Raw genomic sequence first — 16,509 nt, forward strand, 5'->3', positions numbered from 1 at the left:
TTTGCTCTTTCTAAAAACATTGTTTTCTTACTCAAGGAAAAATTGAAGGCACTTCTGTAAATTTTTCCTTTCAGCTTATAAATATCCAAACTGATAAGGTGGTAGTTTTTGCAGACACAGTTGTTTTAATGCCAGGAGAGAAACACATCCTGGGATTACTGCTCTGGAGAGGAACCTTGTTTGTGCATATTGTCTCCTAATTAGAAATAAGTGCACTTCAGAAAACTGCTGTTGTCTGTACCCATCTGTGACGTGGTGGGCTTTAGTGAAAGCACTGATTGTCACATGGGGCTCTGCTGTCTGTGTGTGAGGGAGCTCAAAGCCAGACTTGTAGCTCAAGTCATTCACCTGGAGGAGGAATTCACATAAGAACAGTGGATTTTAAGGAGCATGTGCAAACTAATACACAGAAAACCAGCCTTTCCATTGAAAATATCTTACTTGGGGCTGTTACTGTTTTCTAAAATAATATTGTCATTGAATTAAATTGAGAACTTTCCCAGTAAGCAGCACAATTGCATTTGGTGTAGCTGTACAACCTGATTTCATGTTCTGGGCTATGAATTACCTTCCCAAGAGCAGTGAGAGCATCATGGCTTTGAAACTTGCTGTTTGTTTCATTAATAGTAAAGATCCTGCATTGGAGTGCTGTCTCATTCCTCTTCTTTTTTCCCCAGACTTTCTGATCCTTCTGTTCAATATAACTTTTCATCTTTAGTCTCAGTTAAATGCAGCTTTATGAGAATTAATGTGCTCTGTTCCAGTGAACTGGCACCAGCTTTTGTTAATGGATAATTTGCAGCTGAAGTGAATGTTGTGCCCATTTTGTGTGGTTGGTTTCAGGGCTCCCCTGATGCCTCTCAGCTGTTTCCTTGGCAATGTGTATGCTGAGAACGTGGATGTTCTGCGAGATGGAACTGGACCCTCAGGTTTACGGCTTCGCCTCCTCACTGCAGGTATTGGGGGCACCCACAACATTGAGCTGGCTGCTCTCCTCAGGAAAGGAGGGGGAAACCTGGATAAATTAAGCCTAGGTTATCTGTCATGATTCTGTAGGTGATTTCAAAGTGTTCTATCTACCTTATTTTGAACTACTGGAAACAAAACCAGTAAAAACCTTGTGAAGTTGAATCTGCCTGCTCCCACATTTTCCTGGCCCTGGAGAAATCACAGAACTGTAGTCCTGTGCTCAGATGTTCCAACTCCTTAAAGTCTGTTTGCAGAACTGAATTTACCTCCAGATGTGTGTGTAGAATAAAACAGATCCCTGGTTTTAACGTTGTGCAGGAACATGCTTGCTATTGATTTACTAAGTTATGGGAATCTTGAATAAAGAATGTTTTGTGATACAGTTAATATGGATACAGAATTTCACTTTATGGGATTGACTGTTTTAGCTGGAGATACATCTCTAGCTGCTAAAGTAGAATATTTTAGAGATAGAAATAATTTAGTGCTGATCTGATCAAATTGAGACCAGCTAGAAAACCAAGTCCTGTTCATGTGAAAGGCAAGTAAGTGAAGGTAGTATGACTGAAATTGGAGGTTAAAATGGGGAACCATCCAGCAGTCAGCACACGTGTGATAGGAATGTCGAAGCTGTTGTGGAATGCACATTACATTAGTTTGGCACTGTTGTCTGAGGAATGCAGCTCTTTGGTTTGTGATAAACAGAGGAATGCCACCCTTTGGGTGTTGCTTTCCTGATGTGCTCTGTGCTGAGGAGGGGTGCAGTGTGAGCTGTTTCCATCCCCAGGCTGTGGCCCAGGTGTTTTAGCCGACGCCAAGATGCGGGTATTCGAGCGCTGCGTGTACTTCGGCGACTCGTGCCAGGACGTGCTCAGCACCTTGGGCTCTCCACACAAAGTCTTCTACAAGTCCGAGGACAAGGTGAGGGAATCGGTTCAGGCACAGCACTTTGTTCAGTGGTGTCTCAGTCATCACGGGTCTTGTGTTTTGCAAGGTCAGTGAAGATTAACTGCCATGTAGCACAAATTACAAGTGCTTCACTTGGCACAATAGACCAGGATGAACCAATATATAATAGGTTTTAAAAAGCTTTTTCTTAAGCTGAATTGGTGCCAATCTGTTTAAATTTTTTTTAAAAAATATCTAATTGCATCATTTTAACTGGTTTAAGAATTGATACAAATGGGAGCACTTTTGAATCCAAATGTGCCTTAGCAAGTGTGTGCTGCCTGTTTCTTCACTTATAGTTTATGTACAGTAACCTCAGCATATACTTTGATCCTTTGCTAATGTTTTTACACAGCAGCATGTAAGCAAACCTTTTAATTCAGATAACTGAGTAAGCTGATGTGTCATTGTGCTGCTGCAAGCAGGTGATGGTCACCTGCAGGCACAGTATCTTACAGATTTGAACAAGGGCTTCAAATGGCACTGTGGCAGTTTGTTTAAATGTAGTGATGTTGTTAATGACATTCATCTCTGAGTGTTACTGAATATATCTGAAAAATGTGGTTTTGCAGATGAAGATCCATTCGCCCTCGCCCCATAAGCAGGTCCCATCGAAGTGCAATGACTACTTCTTCAATTATTTCACACTTGGAGTGGTGAGTGGGGAGTTTCCCTAAACAATTCATATGAAGTTTTGATTTAGTCACACAGCAACCCTCTCAAGAGGCTAAAGGCTGTGGGAAATGAGAGACTGCACAACTCTTGATTGCTGCCTTAGGAATGTCTTTATGAAAAGCTACACTGACTTTTCTCTAACACAAATTTCATCAGTCACATTTTATGTCCACCAGTGGATGGAGGGCTCTGTGCACTTTTGCATCCTCTTAAGCTTTCTCCTTTTTCTACAGTGCCTGATGCATAAGTATACTAGTTCTTCTTTGAGATCCATGGCCTTATCCCACAGTGCTGAGGCAGGTTTGCCATAACATCATATGTGAAAGTTTGCTGAGCTGTGGGATGTGGTTCAATCTTCATGTCCCTCCTTACAGCTGTTTTGCTTTAGTCTGTGTTCCTGTAAGTAATATGCAGGAAAACAAGACCTCCTTAGAAAACTTGCCAGCATTAGCAAGTGAAGCTGCACTTGTAATTGAGTACTGGAGGAGATGTGTGTTTATTTACAAATAGTTTTGAATTTACAAATAGTTTTATTTTCAAATACTCCTTTTCATAGTTCCATTCAGTTCCAGTATATAGATATATATTACTCTATACTGGTACTATTATAACTAATCTCAGGTTAGTTTGGGGAAAGCCATCTTCCTTTATCCAAATTGCTTCACCTGCCTTCTTTTGTCTTCAACAGGATATTCTCTTTGATGCAAACACTCACAAGGTGAAGAAATTTGTCCTACATACAAATTATCCTGGTCATTACAACTTTAACATGTGAGTGTGCAGAACTGGTCTCTTAAAGAGTATGTTAAAACATCTGAAAGGGAAATCTTATGTTCCCTTTTTAGAATTCCAGTGTTTTTTCCTAAGTGTCTTTGGTGTATCTGGTAACCCGTGGAGGTTTCAGACATCATTAATAACATTTTTTATTAATATTTTCTTCTTACTTTTCAATGCCTTTGTCAAGTATGTCTCAAAGCAGCGAATGAGGTCAGGTAGCTCTTGGTCCAGCTATAATGTGCTAACTCTTGCTAGAGGCAAACTTCATATTAGCAGGAGTATCCATTTACTGGTCAGTTAGTGATTAAAATAAATTCTCTCATGCTTCTGAAGATGTTTTCAATACTTTTTAAATGTGAACTCTTTAGAGGAGGAATATGAGTCAAAGAATAAGTGATTTGATATCTGATTAAAGCAGTTAATGACAGAGAAATCTATAGTGCTGCTTCTAAGCTAAGTATTTCTCCATCCACTCTGTGTAACAGCAGAGTAATTTGTGCTGAAGGACTTCTTGTGTCCTCTAGAAAATTGTGTTAGGACATTGCGAGGCTGCTGCGTTTTTTGATGTGGAAGATCTAAGTGAGAGCTTAATCTACTGTCATAGATTCTCACTTCCATTTTGTTATTCATGTGACTCTTCACAAAGCAGGTTATTAAGAGCCAGGAGTCTGTGGCTGTGCAGTGTCTGTTGGCTCCTCTGTTTTCTAACAGCTTTACCATTTGCACTTTCTAGTTACCATCGCTGTGAATTCAAGATTCCCCTCGTCATTAAGCGAGGTGAGTGTTTCCCCTGCTGTCCTGCCTCAAAATGCTCCCAGGGGAGGGAGGATCACTTCTCATTTCCAATGTGTCCTTCCTTGCCAGAGGATGCTATGGTCATTGAGGCAGAGGAGAAATTTTGGGACTAGGTTTCTATTTCAGTGGAAAAGATACTTCAGAGCAAGTTAGCAGTTCTCTGATTTTTACTTACACTACCTTGTTTACTTATTTGGAGCACACAAATATTTGCTGCAACATCACTAATTTTCTGTAATGCTGCCCCTCAACTAAAATCAACTGCCTTGTACCTGGAGGCTCAAAATCTGTAAGGCAGTGTTAGTCTGGGCTCATCTGTCCAGTCCACCAATCTAGTGCTGGCTTGCTCTTGAAAGGCTTATTTGTGATATTTAATATAAACTGGTTTAGCTGGGAATGAGAATAAACACCCAGAGTACGTTGGCTCTGTGTGCTGTAAACAAAATATAGCTGTTGTTGTTCACCTGAAAATCTCTGCTTGAAAAAATACCTATGTAATCAGCAGTGCTGATTTGGCAAAAGATGTCCCCAGCTCTGTGCATGTAACTCACCTCAGCAAAGCAGGGGAACCCTGTTTGAAGATTATGGTGATTGAAGTTGACTCCTTTAATGTAGGAATAAACGTGTCCTGGGAAGGTGTGGATGTTGATTATCCTGGGAATACCACATGCTGGCTAGGTTTTTGGCCAGGGATGCTTTCTTTGTTCTGATTGCTTTTCACTGAAAGCACTTTCCTGTGTGAAGTGTAGCTCTCCTGTGGCTGTCACAGCAGTTTGAGCATATGGAGGATTAAAAACCTGAAAAAACAATGGCTGTGTATACAAGCTTTATATGAAAGTTGATTTGTACTTCAGCCAAGAGAATAAGCATGAAAATGCTCACTTTTTAAATTATTTTGCCTTAGGTTATTTTACAGTACTTCAAAGCATTCATTTCTGAATAATTTCATTCACCTCAAGTAGCATCATGAATTTCTTCTGAATGTGTCTGGTTTTTTGTTTGTTTGGCATTTTTAACTCACCTTTCTGGTCTCTAGCTTATGTTCAGGACACGTAACAAGTTGTAAACAGATGTTATAACCTTTTTGAGAAGCCCAACTTCTTCCCTCTGGTGGCAGTGCCTGATGCAGTTTTATTAACTCCCTTTTGTAGTTCAACACCAGACGATAAATTGAGAGCCAGAGTTCAAGTTGCACAGACACTGAACTCTCACACAGAGAGCATGTTTATTTAGCAGCTGGAAAATAAGAGGAGCAAATGGTCTTTAACTTGATCAAAAGCTATGTTCAACTTGTTTAGTGCATGGGAACGTGCTTTCAGTATTTAGGGTACTCAAATATATGTATGAAAGTGCTTGAAACCACCAGCAAACAGTTTCTTTTTAAGGCTGTAAGTGTAAATGCAATGCTGTCCTTACCTGCAGCTTTCTCTACTAGGCAGACTGCAGTTCCCAAGCTCTCTGCCATCCTTCTTTGGAAAGAGGGTGTTTCAGCTGATTTCAGGGCTGCCAGCTCCTGGGTCTCAGAATGCCAGTCTTAGCTGGCATCCTTTCCAAGTGCAGTGGAGTGTTTTGGACCTAATGAGTGACACTTCATGTTATCTCCACAAGTGGCTGTTCTAGGCCTGTTAACTTGGTGCAGAGAGATGGAGTTTATTTTACAGTGCTGTTCTTCCCTGGGAGTTACAGCTTACACATCTATAATCTTAGAACTGGGAACTTCCTGGAAATAGGCAGGTTTGTTTGATCACCTTAACTGGCATTTAATCAGTGTTACTGACAATTCTGTTTGCTAGTAAATGCTAGTAAATTTGTATATGAACAGATTTATGTCTCCTCCTACCTGAGCTAACATCTCAAAATAAAGGAATATATAGGGGACTCTTCAAACACAAGCTATAAAGGCTTTTTTGTTTCTCTTCAACAGATAGTGCTGACTCACAGACAGAAACATGTACAACATACAGCAAGGTAAGCCTGTGCAGAACTGAGTGTTTTCCTTATTTTCTTAAGCCATGTAAATGATCTATGTCAAATTTACAATACACTCTTAAGAAATTATAGCAGTGGTATCATGTTGTTTTAAAATGGAATAGTTGAAGGCCAGAAGTTAGAGTATGTTTTGTGATTTAAATACTTTGGTGTGTTAGGGATTGAAGACACTGCACTCTTCAGATAAAGCAAATGACTGCACTGTGGCATGGCTTGCATTTTAACATAGCTGCAGGTGGAAAGAGAACAGTAGAGGAAGTGGTCTGGGAAATGACAGCAGTGGTGGTGGAATGTTAGCTGGGAGACATGTCTCTAAACAAAATTTTCAGAGCTGTTCTACTAAAGAGAGCTCTTGAGGACATGTAGAGTTTAACAAGACAGTCCAGTCCCTTCCACTTTCTTCTGAAGGGTGCCAGTAATGGGATGTTCCTCAGGCAGTGACAAAGATGTCACTGTCAGTGTGACACCTCCTGGTGACAGCAGACTCCTTGGAGACTGTTTAGCCTTTCCACCTGAAGGAAACTCCCAGCTGGACACTTGCTGCTGCATATTTGAGAGCTACATTAAGTTGAAAAGCTTCTCAAAAGCTGTCCCCAGCAATGTCTCTGCAGTTAACGTTCAGCCAAGGTCGGTGTTGCTCTCTTGGCTCCTGGGGTGCCAAACGAAGGCTTTCCTTGGTGAATTTTGGGTCCCATATGGGAAGAAAAATTGGAGCCAGCAACCAGGAAGCTGCCATTCTGTGCTTTTTGGTTTGATCACTTAGACCCTTCAAAGTGCTTTGACTTATTTCAATCCTGTGCGTGAAACTGCAGCTTCTTAGATTCTGGTTAGAGTGAGGAAAACTGTTGGGCATTCCCAGTTACTAAGTAGTGCAGCTTTCTTCCTCAGTCTTGTTGCTTAAATCAAGGAAAGACTTTTGGGAGAGGTAGTAACAGTAGTATTTTTCCCTTCTATAAAGGTGTGTAAGAGGATATTTTGTTGAAGTTCCCCACATCTGCTCTGTTCTCTGAGGTGCTCCTGAAATGCTACAAGACTTTCCAGCTACATTTTACCTATAAGACCCATAGAATTTTTTATAATAATAATTCTGATTCCAGGCTATTTTTAGACAATAATGAGAAATACCCTGAAATTCCTAGCCTTAGTAATGGATAGTTCCATTACTGAATATGACTCCAGTCACAAAATACTTCTGTAAATACAATCCTTGAGGATATTTGGGAAATGAGCATGTCACAAATAAATGTACTTAACACTCTTCCTAGATAAAAAGAAGAGTTTTGCTGTGCCTCATTTTAACACAAAGTTCTTGATGTATTTACAGTGGGACAGTATTCAGGATCTACTGGGGCACCCTGTAGAGAAGCCAGTGGTACTTCACAGGTAAAAATCTCTCTCTTTATTTTGCTTAGCAGGGGTTGAGCTGATAACAGAGGATGAGGAATAGTGTTTATTGCATTAGTTACTTTTGCACTGCTTTGCTGGTTAAAGATTCAGGTGGTTTTGGCCACTAACAAGACCAGATAGCTGCTCTCAGAGGAAATAAACTGCCATGCTGCATGAAAGCATTTCCAAAATTCCTTTGAACTGCTAAATCCAGAGAAGAGCTAAGCAGCATATAAAACAGTCTCTCTCTTTATAGGTAGTAAATAGTGCAGAGTTTTTTTACTTTTTCTAGGCATTTCAACACTATATTATACAGCACAGTATATATGTATATGCTAGTATATATGATACCATGGTTGTCCCACAGTTATTTTAGGCTGCCTGAAAATACAACAGTCCTTAAATTCTCTCTGAATTGAACTGGATATTGGGTTAAATGGGCATTTCTGTTTGCAGAGTTATCATTTTATGATGTGAAACCATGATTTTTTTCTCAGGACAAGTGTAAGCAATGGGCACTGTGCAAATGCTGCAGCAGTTTCAAATAAACCAAACAATGTATTTTCATCTGACTTTCACATTATTTTGATTTATTTTTTTTCCCCTTAATCACTGTGCTTTTTGTTCCCCTTTACTCCTGTCTTATGCCAGTGAGATGATTGGAGCAGAAGCCCTGTCAGTGAAGTAAAGCTGAGGTGAAATAGTGATGACACAGAGCCCTTCTAGTTTTTCCATCTGTGTTGTAGAGTAGTTCAACCAGAGGGTGCTTTACTGAGCACATCTCAGATGGCTCAGAATGCAGTTTGAAAAACTGACCAGTTTATGAGAAAGGACAAAAGGTAAATATTTTCTAGGGGTTTTTTTGGCTGTAATCTAAAAGTCATTGCAGTCAACAGAAGTCTGCCACTGTCAATATATGATACAAAAATGTCAGAAGTAGCTGAAAGACAAGTGATCTTGAAAAATACTATTTAGTAAAACTTGGTTTATTCTATTTCAGCATCTTACAGAGTAATCTTTTTTTACATGCTCAAACCCATGGATTAATAGACAGTATATGGTAAATACAAATAATAGACTATATATGGTAAATACCTATGGTAGGGGCTGAGACGTTAAGGGAAGGATCGTGCACAAAAAATATGTGTAATAAGTTACATGGTGCTTCTCTCTTCCTGTGTATCTCTTTATTTTTAGGGTTCTTCCTGTTCAAGTGAAGTGCAAGAGAGTTTTCCTGTAGAGGTCACTAGTAGCTTTTTGATTACTTTCTCCCTGAGTATTAATAATGGCTCTGCCATCAAGCAGAGCTGTCCTCTGGCTCACTTGGAGTCTAGCAGTGGGATAATGTAGATTTACTCTCTCTTGATGAAAACCATGATAAAGATGCTGTAATTTACCTTACATGACTGAGTAGTTTTTCTTCCCCAAGGGGTTTCTGATCCTCACACATCCATTTTTAAATTCTTCTTTCCTGTCCAGGTCATCATCTCCGAACAACACTAACCCATTCGGGTCAACGTTTTGCTTTGGACTGCAACGAATGATCTTTGAGGTTAGGAAAAAAACCTTTATTTTTGTCTGGGCACGGGAGAGTGAAGAGTTTGCTGTTATTATGGGTGGTCTCTTACTCCCCTTTGTGATAAAAGCCAGTGCTTGGGAGTGGCCGTGTTTTTAGTGCCTACTGGCAGAAAGAGGCACTTTCCAAGCTCTTCTCTGAGGTTGTACATTTGCATGTTAAAGCTGGAACTTTGTCACCTGGAACTCGTGCCAGCAGGAGGTGCATGTCCATGGCTCTGAGCAGTGGTGGAGCATGCTGGTGTTCAGATGTGTCACAGAAATCCAGACACTGTTTTTAGGAACCAGCCAAGCGCTTGCTTTGTGGCGTTGGGATTTCTTTTTTTGGGTGGATCAGTTCCATATTCACAGTTTTCATCCCTTCAGGGTTTCTGTGTGTACCAGTGCTTTTAACTTGCCCTTGTCCTGCTGTGCCTTTGCAGGTGATGCAGAATAATCACATAGCCTCTGTCACCCTGTATGGCCCCACACGGCCCAGCAGCCAGCTGAGGACGTCGGACCTCCCCCAGTGAGCCTCCCCTGCAGAGCCAGCTAATCTCAATGCTACACAATTAGTACAGCGTGCCTTGATTTGCTGCCACTTAGAATATGGAAAGCACGTTATGATTTATTTTTTTTTTTTTCAATAAGCCTTCCCACCCAGGAGCGGTGTGGAGAGGGAATTCTCTCAACCCTTCATCATGGGGCATGGAACTGTTGATGGAGGAAAGCAGCTTAGGTGCCTGTGCCGTCGTTTATTCCTCTCCGTTGCCCTCCTCCTATGCAGCACAGACCTGAAGAGACTGTCCCTCCTTCTCAGCTGGCAGAAGGGGGAAATGGAAGAGGGGCACATAATGACTGCAAGAGTTAGAAGCACAAACTTTCTGAGCCTTGGAGCATCTGGAAGCAGGTATTGATTTTAGTCTGTTTGTGTTACTGTATTGATGTGGTGGTCACATTTTAAGAAAAACGTGTGTGTATATATATATAGATATAAACACCTCGGTATTTCTGTGGCTTAGGACATTGTACCAAGTGTGACAAGGATGTATATATGTCCATGATTTCAGGCACCACATCTTTGTGTAACTTTAAACCAAGCAAGTAGCATGTGCATAATACTTGGTTGTAACATTTGCACTACATACACTTTAATTACTTGATAAATGTTTATCTTCACTGAGGAGCATCTGTGTACTGGGTGTGAGTGGGGTGTGATGGTTATTTAATGTACACTGCGCATAAAGCTTATTTATACAGTGGATCAGATTTATCCACCTTCCTGCACTAATATGTACTTGATATGCTGATACAATTTTTTTCTTTCATGGCTGGTTTACTAATTTTTTTTTCATATGCAGTTTCAAAAAAAAAAAAATAATTCTGGAAGAAGGTATTTCTATGATTGAATTATGTTTTAGTGAAAAGATTTGATACAATTTTTCATACTAGTGAAAAATTTCACAAAGAAATAATGTTGCCTCATTTGCCTCTGTTGCAAAATCCTTTATTCCTACTCTTGTTTCCTTGGAGAAAGAGGAGCTGTATATAATGGTATCTCAGACAGAAATCCCCGAGTTCTGCCATCACCAGGAAAACCTTTTCTGTAACTTCTGATGTATGATTTTAATTTATGCCAAAGGTTTAGCCAAAGACACCCTTGTTGTAGTTCCACCATTCTGTACATATATGCTAACTGCACACCCCACCCCAGCAGACAGGAGAGAGGCTTCTTTCTAGTTGGGAGATGCTGCTCGCGACATTTTATCCCAGGAGGATACTTTAGGTTTCTAGTTCTCTTACCAGTCTTATTTGGGAGAAATAGATGGTCTGTCTTTGAAACAATGAACCCTTTTTAAAAATGGACAAGAGAAATGTATAATTTTATCCCATTTTTAATATTTTGGTGTCGCAACTTGTGATACATAGATGACAATTTTGTGAGTTTTACTATGTGTGTACAGATTTTTGTAAATATGACATTTTTGTAATTTTAACTCCATGTACAGTGTAATCCTGTATAGTTTATCAATGAATGAGAGATAGGAAATCGAATGTTAACTGAAGTTTTGGATCCTGGACCAGTAGCAGGGATAAATGTGTGTGTGTGTGAGATGTTCTTTGCCATTTAGTCTTCCTGTATACTGTGATACTCTAAACTGTTTTGCTAAAACAAACAAAAAAGCCCCATGGAAAATCTAATGGATAAGGAAAAAGTTACTGTTTACCTTTATCCCTAGGTGTCACTCCTGTTGAATCCCTGTTCAATCTGTGCTGTCTCCCGTGATCGTTGCTTGCTAAGAAAATTCTATGCCTCAACCTTCCTTTTTGTTTCCTCTCTAATTTTAATTTCATTTTACATAGCCCTTCTGTAAATTAAATGGAATAATAATGAGCATGTACACTGAAAGAAAAATAAAAAGAGACTCTCAGTTACTGTTTTTGTGTTAAATACAGTTGCTGGGTGTTTTTGTAATAAAATCATGGATGTTCTTGCTTTTTTTTTTTATTCTTATCGAATAGTTCTTTTCATTTTACTGTCTTTCAGAGATCATATTTGAAGTACCTGACTAGTGTTCCTCCTTTATAGCCAATTCAGTGTGTTCTCCAAAGAAACAGTGACTAATAACTTGCAGTCTGTTTCCTGGCAGATCCATTAAAGTGTTTTATAAGTGTTGGCCCTGAGGTGTGGAAGGTCGGTGTGACTTTGGTGGGTTCTGCCCTGTGCTCACAAGGGCAGTTGTTCTGCTCCTGTCCCTGTTGGGATCATGGGGATGGATGGAGTTTCCAGGAGTGTGAATGTTGCCCATTGGGAGGGAGGGAGGGAATGAATGCCTGCAGTGACAGCAGCAAATGGGAATTCTCATCCTGTGTTCTCCTGCCCGAGGTGCTTCAGGAGAGCACAGGGAGTCTGCAGACCCTGCAGTGGCTCCCAGTCAACACAAGGTACAAGGAATGGGACTCCTGTGGGACTCCTCTTTCTCTTTCCATTCCTCCACACTGGCTGTGGAATGCAGGGTAGAGCACTTGGCCCTCCTCACACATCCCTGGGTGCTGGAATGTAAAATGACCTTGCTTAGTGCTTGGCTCAGTGTGCTCCTGCAGGATTTTGTGATCTCTGAGTTGAGGTGGTGTGCATGTTTATTCTTGTTGCTAAAATATGACAGCAATCCTGATGCTAACTTCAATTAATTTTAATTAATCCTTTTCTAATGAAGGCTCCACAAAAGCTGCAAGAGGAGATAAATCCTTGATGGGAATATTTGACTAATGGCTATGCAGATGCTGCCAAGATCCTTCTCTCAAGCATATTGAGTTGAAATTCTTCAGAAGAGTGAGGTCAGGCCTGCTGCTGCAGTGTGCACCCTGAGCCTTAGGGCAGGACAGCACCAAAGGTGTGTAACAACTGCTGGGACTCCCATCTTCACTTGTAATGCTCTGGTGTGTCCAAGTGACTAAAACAATGCAGTAATTAACAGTGCTCTCCTGACAACCCAGATTCTTCTCTAGGTCAGTCCCTTCATACTGAAAATTTCTCTGCACAGACAAAAAATTAAAGGCAGCTTTGCCTCCTGGCTGCTGCTGCTGGGCTGAGCACAAAGCCTCTGACTCTGGGGAGAGGCAGATCTGAAGGAGCACCCAGGGAGATTGGAGCAGCTCCTCTGGGTCTCCTCACCCTTCCCTTGTAAATGCAGCTGTTCCCAGCTCACTCCTCTGAGGTGTTTGCTCCTCTTTGGACTGAACAAAGCCAAGCTGTTCCTCTGCTAAAGCATTAGGGAAGCTGCTGAGGAACAGTTAAGGACTTGCTGGCATGAAAAGTTTAGGAATGGGTGGAGGGGACTGATGGTGGTTTTGAAGCACCAGAAAGAAGAGAGCAAGGAGTAGGGAACACAGGAACTCTGGGGAGAAGGTGAGGAAGGCAGTGTGACAAGGAGGAGGGGCTGGCTCAAGGCAGCTCGTGTGAACCAGAAGGTGTTCTGTGCACAGGGCTGCTCAGGGTGCAGTGTGTGCCACCTCCAGCTCTGCCAGGGGATCACCACCCTCCCCTCCCAAGGAAAAGAGGTTTGGGCTGCATCAGATCCCATCTCAGCAGGTGCCCTTGTTCCTTCTCAGAATTATGTGTGGTTTGATACAGATCCTGCATGTTGGCAACATGTGCATTGGTCCATCATTTTGGTTTCATATGATAAAACTGTTTGATATAAAGTTAAGTACAATTGCATTTTTAATAAAACACACAATGCATATTTTGATGTGTGCCTTTTTCCTTTGTGAAGAAATGAAGAGTTTATGTGTGTGTGTCTGCTTAACTTGAATATTGCAGTATTTTCCACAGAATTTCATTTGTTTTCACCTAATAAAACTGCCCTTCTTTTTGGAGGTGAAGCTGACATTTCTTCCTGTGTTCTTTAGGCCTGCAAGCAGTCCCTGGGCTCCTGTGCAGACTACAGGCAGTGCTACATAGATCAGTGCTGCTGTGTAACACTAGAACCCTCTGTTCCCCAAAATGCAGTTCCTGTAGAGAAAACCCAATCTGCTGTTGCTGGGAGCTGTCACACTTGTAATTCTAAACAGATTTTTTTTCTGAAATAGTAATCAGGTGGTGTGTGAGAACTGATTCATGTGCTCATGATGGTTCATATTCCAGAGCTCCCATCAAACCTGTTTAAAAAAAAATCTTTCCTGGGGCTCAGCATTGCAAGAAAATGGTGAGTCATTGTTCCTGGGGACTGGCTGAAGGTGAGGGGCCAGCTGGTGTTTTCCAAAGGGACATCCTGGGTGTTGCTGCTCACTTCACATGGACTTTCCACCTGTTGTTAGAGCCTGTTAGTCACTTAACTGCCAAGTTGGACTTCTGTGAGGTTTTGTGTTTGATGGCTCAAAGTGTATATTGAGAGTGAACCTGCAGGTGTGAGTCAGTGTGGCTCTTACTGGAAAGAAGTGCTGTGTCCAAGCCCTCAGTGCTTTCTTGCTTCAGAGTATTTGGGCAAGGACCAAGTTGTCTGTTTTGGCACAATTTCACATGGGCTGGTTGTGTTTCATAGGTCTTTGAGTTCGGAATAATTGTTGGTGTCACGCTGTAAGAAACATTATTCCATGCTAGTTACAAGTGGTCCATTTCAGCTTTTGCCCAATGAACACCTTTTTTTTCCTTTTTCTTTTTTTTTTTCTTTTTTACTGTGAGTACAGCAATGCAAAGCCTCCTCTGTGACTGTCACACATAACCTGACACAGCACACGTAGCCAAGTAAATGCCTCACTTTGTGTGCCTGGGGAGTTAAAGTACAAGTTAGTTCTGGTTGGTTCTTTTCATGTAAAGGTTCTTTTAGTGGCCCAGGATGTTTCAGAGAGAAGGTTGAAGCAAAACAAGGGGAAGTGAGTAGGAGTTAGTGAATCAGGGAGCTTTGTCATGGGCTGTGATGGAACCAGTTCAGAGTGAAACCTGCACCACGAAGGGATTTGGTCTTGCTGGGCTGTGTTACTTGGGGGGTTCAGGGGCAACTCAAATATCATATTCTTTACCTGTATGAACTTTTGCTGTAAATAGTAAAGTCACTGTTTAAATGTTTTGTCTGCCAAACCTTACATCCAAGGCTTTTGTGGTGTTTGCAGGGATGTCTGTTTTTCCAGCAGGCAAAATCATTCCTTCTCCTAATCTGGGAATACCAAGTGCTTGAAACAGTAGGAAAGGTAAGCTGGAATTTGCAGAGCAGGTCACTCACCGTGGTGTAATCTTTTCTCTTTGATACACTAATGAATTCACTTTTAAATGTTACTCCTTCAGTTATTTTAAAGTACTTCATATTGCAATTCTGGAAGCTGCTGTTAAATGCCTTAATGTTTCACACCTACACTAGATATTCCACTGACTGCCTAAGTTTCATGCCAGTATTATTATCCTTCAGAGAGACATTTAGTGTAAATACCAATCACAAAAACCCCTGCATGATTATGCAACGTGCAGTCTAATCAACTGAATAATCAAAACACTCTGATTCACTGTGTTCCCTTTTCACCTCTGCTCGTCTCTCCTAGAACTGCAGCCCTGAAATCCTGAGTTCACCCCGTCCCTCCCTGGTACCTCTGCTGCATCCACAAGTGTAGAGGCTGTGGAGGTCATTTCACCCCTTTCTTCTGCTCCCATGGCTACAGACACCATTTGTTTTAATATCATGCCTTGATTCCCACTCAGCTCAGTCAGCCCCTGGGACAAGGCTGTCACTGCAGACCTGTGTTATTTTATATTTTTCTCTGTTTTTAGTGCAAGGCTTCTCAACAGATGGGCTGGGAAAGTGAGGGAGAGAGAGAGAAGATCCGTGAGCTGGGTTTGGATGGATTGGAGGGAGCACTGGGCTGGTCAGGAACGGTGGGGGAGCTGTTTCCCACTCTTGGAGAGACTCAGATGTGCTCCTTCTTTGGGGTTTACTTTCCCCTCTCATGTCTCAGTATGGTTTTCTTGCTGACCATAAGCCTAGAAAGTAACGACAAGTTGTATTTAAAAGTTCTACTGGTTTTTAACACTGTCTGTGGAGTCAGTGGTATCGTTAAGAACTGTGGACATTTTCTGGGCTGCTGAGACCTGCAGCTCCAGCTGGAAGAGGTACAGCCCAGGAGACTGGCAGTCCTTCAGACTGGGCTCTGGGCTGGACTCTTTCTCTCTGATCTGCTGGTCTTCCAGCACTCTCCAGGGAATGTTCTCTGTGCTAACATTCAGTGAGGGTTCTCAGAGCTGTTTGATTATTTTGTACTGTTTGAATTTGCAGTTGGGCTTTGCTTCCGAGAACCTGCTGCAGAGAGATGAATAATTAAACTGCAGACAGGAAGAACAAGATTTTACCACTCCATTGCTCAAGCCATCTTTGGCTTTCTGTTGGATGATGCTGAGTCTGCAGTGCCTTGACCGACTGACAGATCTTGGCACTCGCTACCAGTTCCTGTGTCCAGAAATGCACTCAGAGGTGTTGAATGTCAGGTTCAAGCCAGCTCTGCTCGTCAGAGTGACCAAATCTGGCTACTTATGTACAGTAGGAATAAAACATGACTCTGTGTGGATCCCTGGGATTCAATAAAACCTACTGTACTTTATTAATTTCAGGAATCTATGCCTGTCCTGAGAAAGTCTGCTTTGCTTTTTCTTGCTACTGGTGGAACCCACTTGGGATGTTTTTGTGTTTTCTCATCATGGATTAGTCATGAAAAAAAATTGCCAAGCAAGGCTTTTTAGCAGACGTGACTGGTGTGCTGAATTAGCCAGTTAATTAAAGCTACTCAGAATGTCACTCTGAAATGGATGGTTTTGTTTTTCTGAGGTGCATCAGAGAAGTCAGTAGAGGGTCCTTCCTGCCAGCTCTCATGCACACCTAAGGGTTTAGGATTTTCTGAAAAGACCCTCATCTTCTAGGAAATGATCTCCAG

At 41.5% G+C, this 16,509-nt stretch overlaps 1 protein-coding gene across 2 annotated transcripts in view; it reads left to right on the top strand.

The window, feature by feature from the left end:
• The window catches only part of CUNH16orf70 (chromosome unknown C16orf70 homolog), a 33,533-nt gene extending 22,004 nt beyond the window's left edge, over positions 1-11,529 (top strand). The window contains exons 9-19 of one of the 2 annotated variants that reach the window (XM_027647122.1): positions 844-956; positions 1,757-1,890; positions 2,490-2,573; positions 3,281-3,363; positions 4,103-4,146; positions 6,089-6,132; positions 7,478-7,536; positions 9,019-9,091; positions 9,537-9,622; positions 9,745-10,003; positions 11,334-11,529. In XM_027647122.1, coding sequence (XP_027502923.1) covers positions 844-956; positions 1,757-1,890; positions 2,490-2,573; positions 3,281-3,363; positions 4,103-4,146; positions 6,089-6,132; positions 7,478-7,536; positions 9,019-9,091; positions 9,537-9,622; positions 9,745-9,814 — 790 coding nt within the window. In that variant the 3' untranslated portion in view covers positions 9,815-10,003; positions 11,334-11,529. Of the gene's footprint in view, positions 1-843; positions 957-1,756; positions 1,891-2,489; positions 2,574-3,280; positions 3,364-4,102; positions 4,147-6,088; positions 6,133-7,477; positions 7,537-9,018; positions 9,092-9,536; positions 10,004-11,333 lie in introns of both variants that reach the window. The other variant, XM_027647123.1, reaches the window with a different exon arrangement.
• Positions 11,530-16,509: the final 4,980 nt, after the last annotated feature.

The sequence above is a fragment of the Corapipo altera genome, unplaced genomic scaffold, assembly GCF_003945725.1.
Source record: "Corapipo altera isolate COAL_440 unplaced genomic scaffold, ASM394572v1 62, whole genome shotgun sequence".
NCBI lineage: Eukaryota > Metazoa > Chordata > Aves > Passeriformes > Pipridae > Corapipo > Corapipo altera.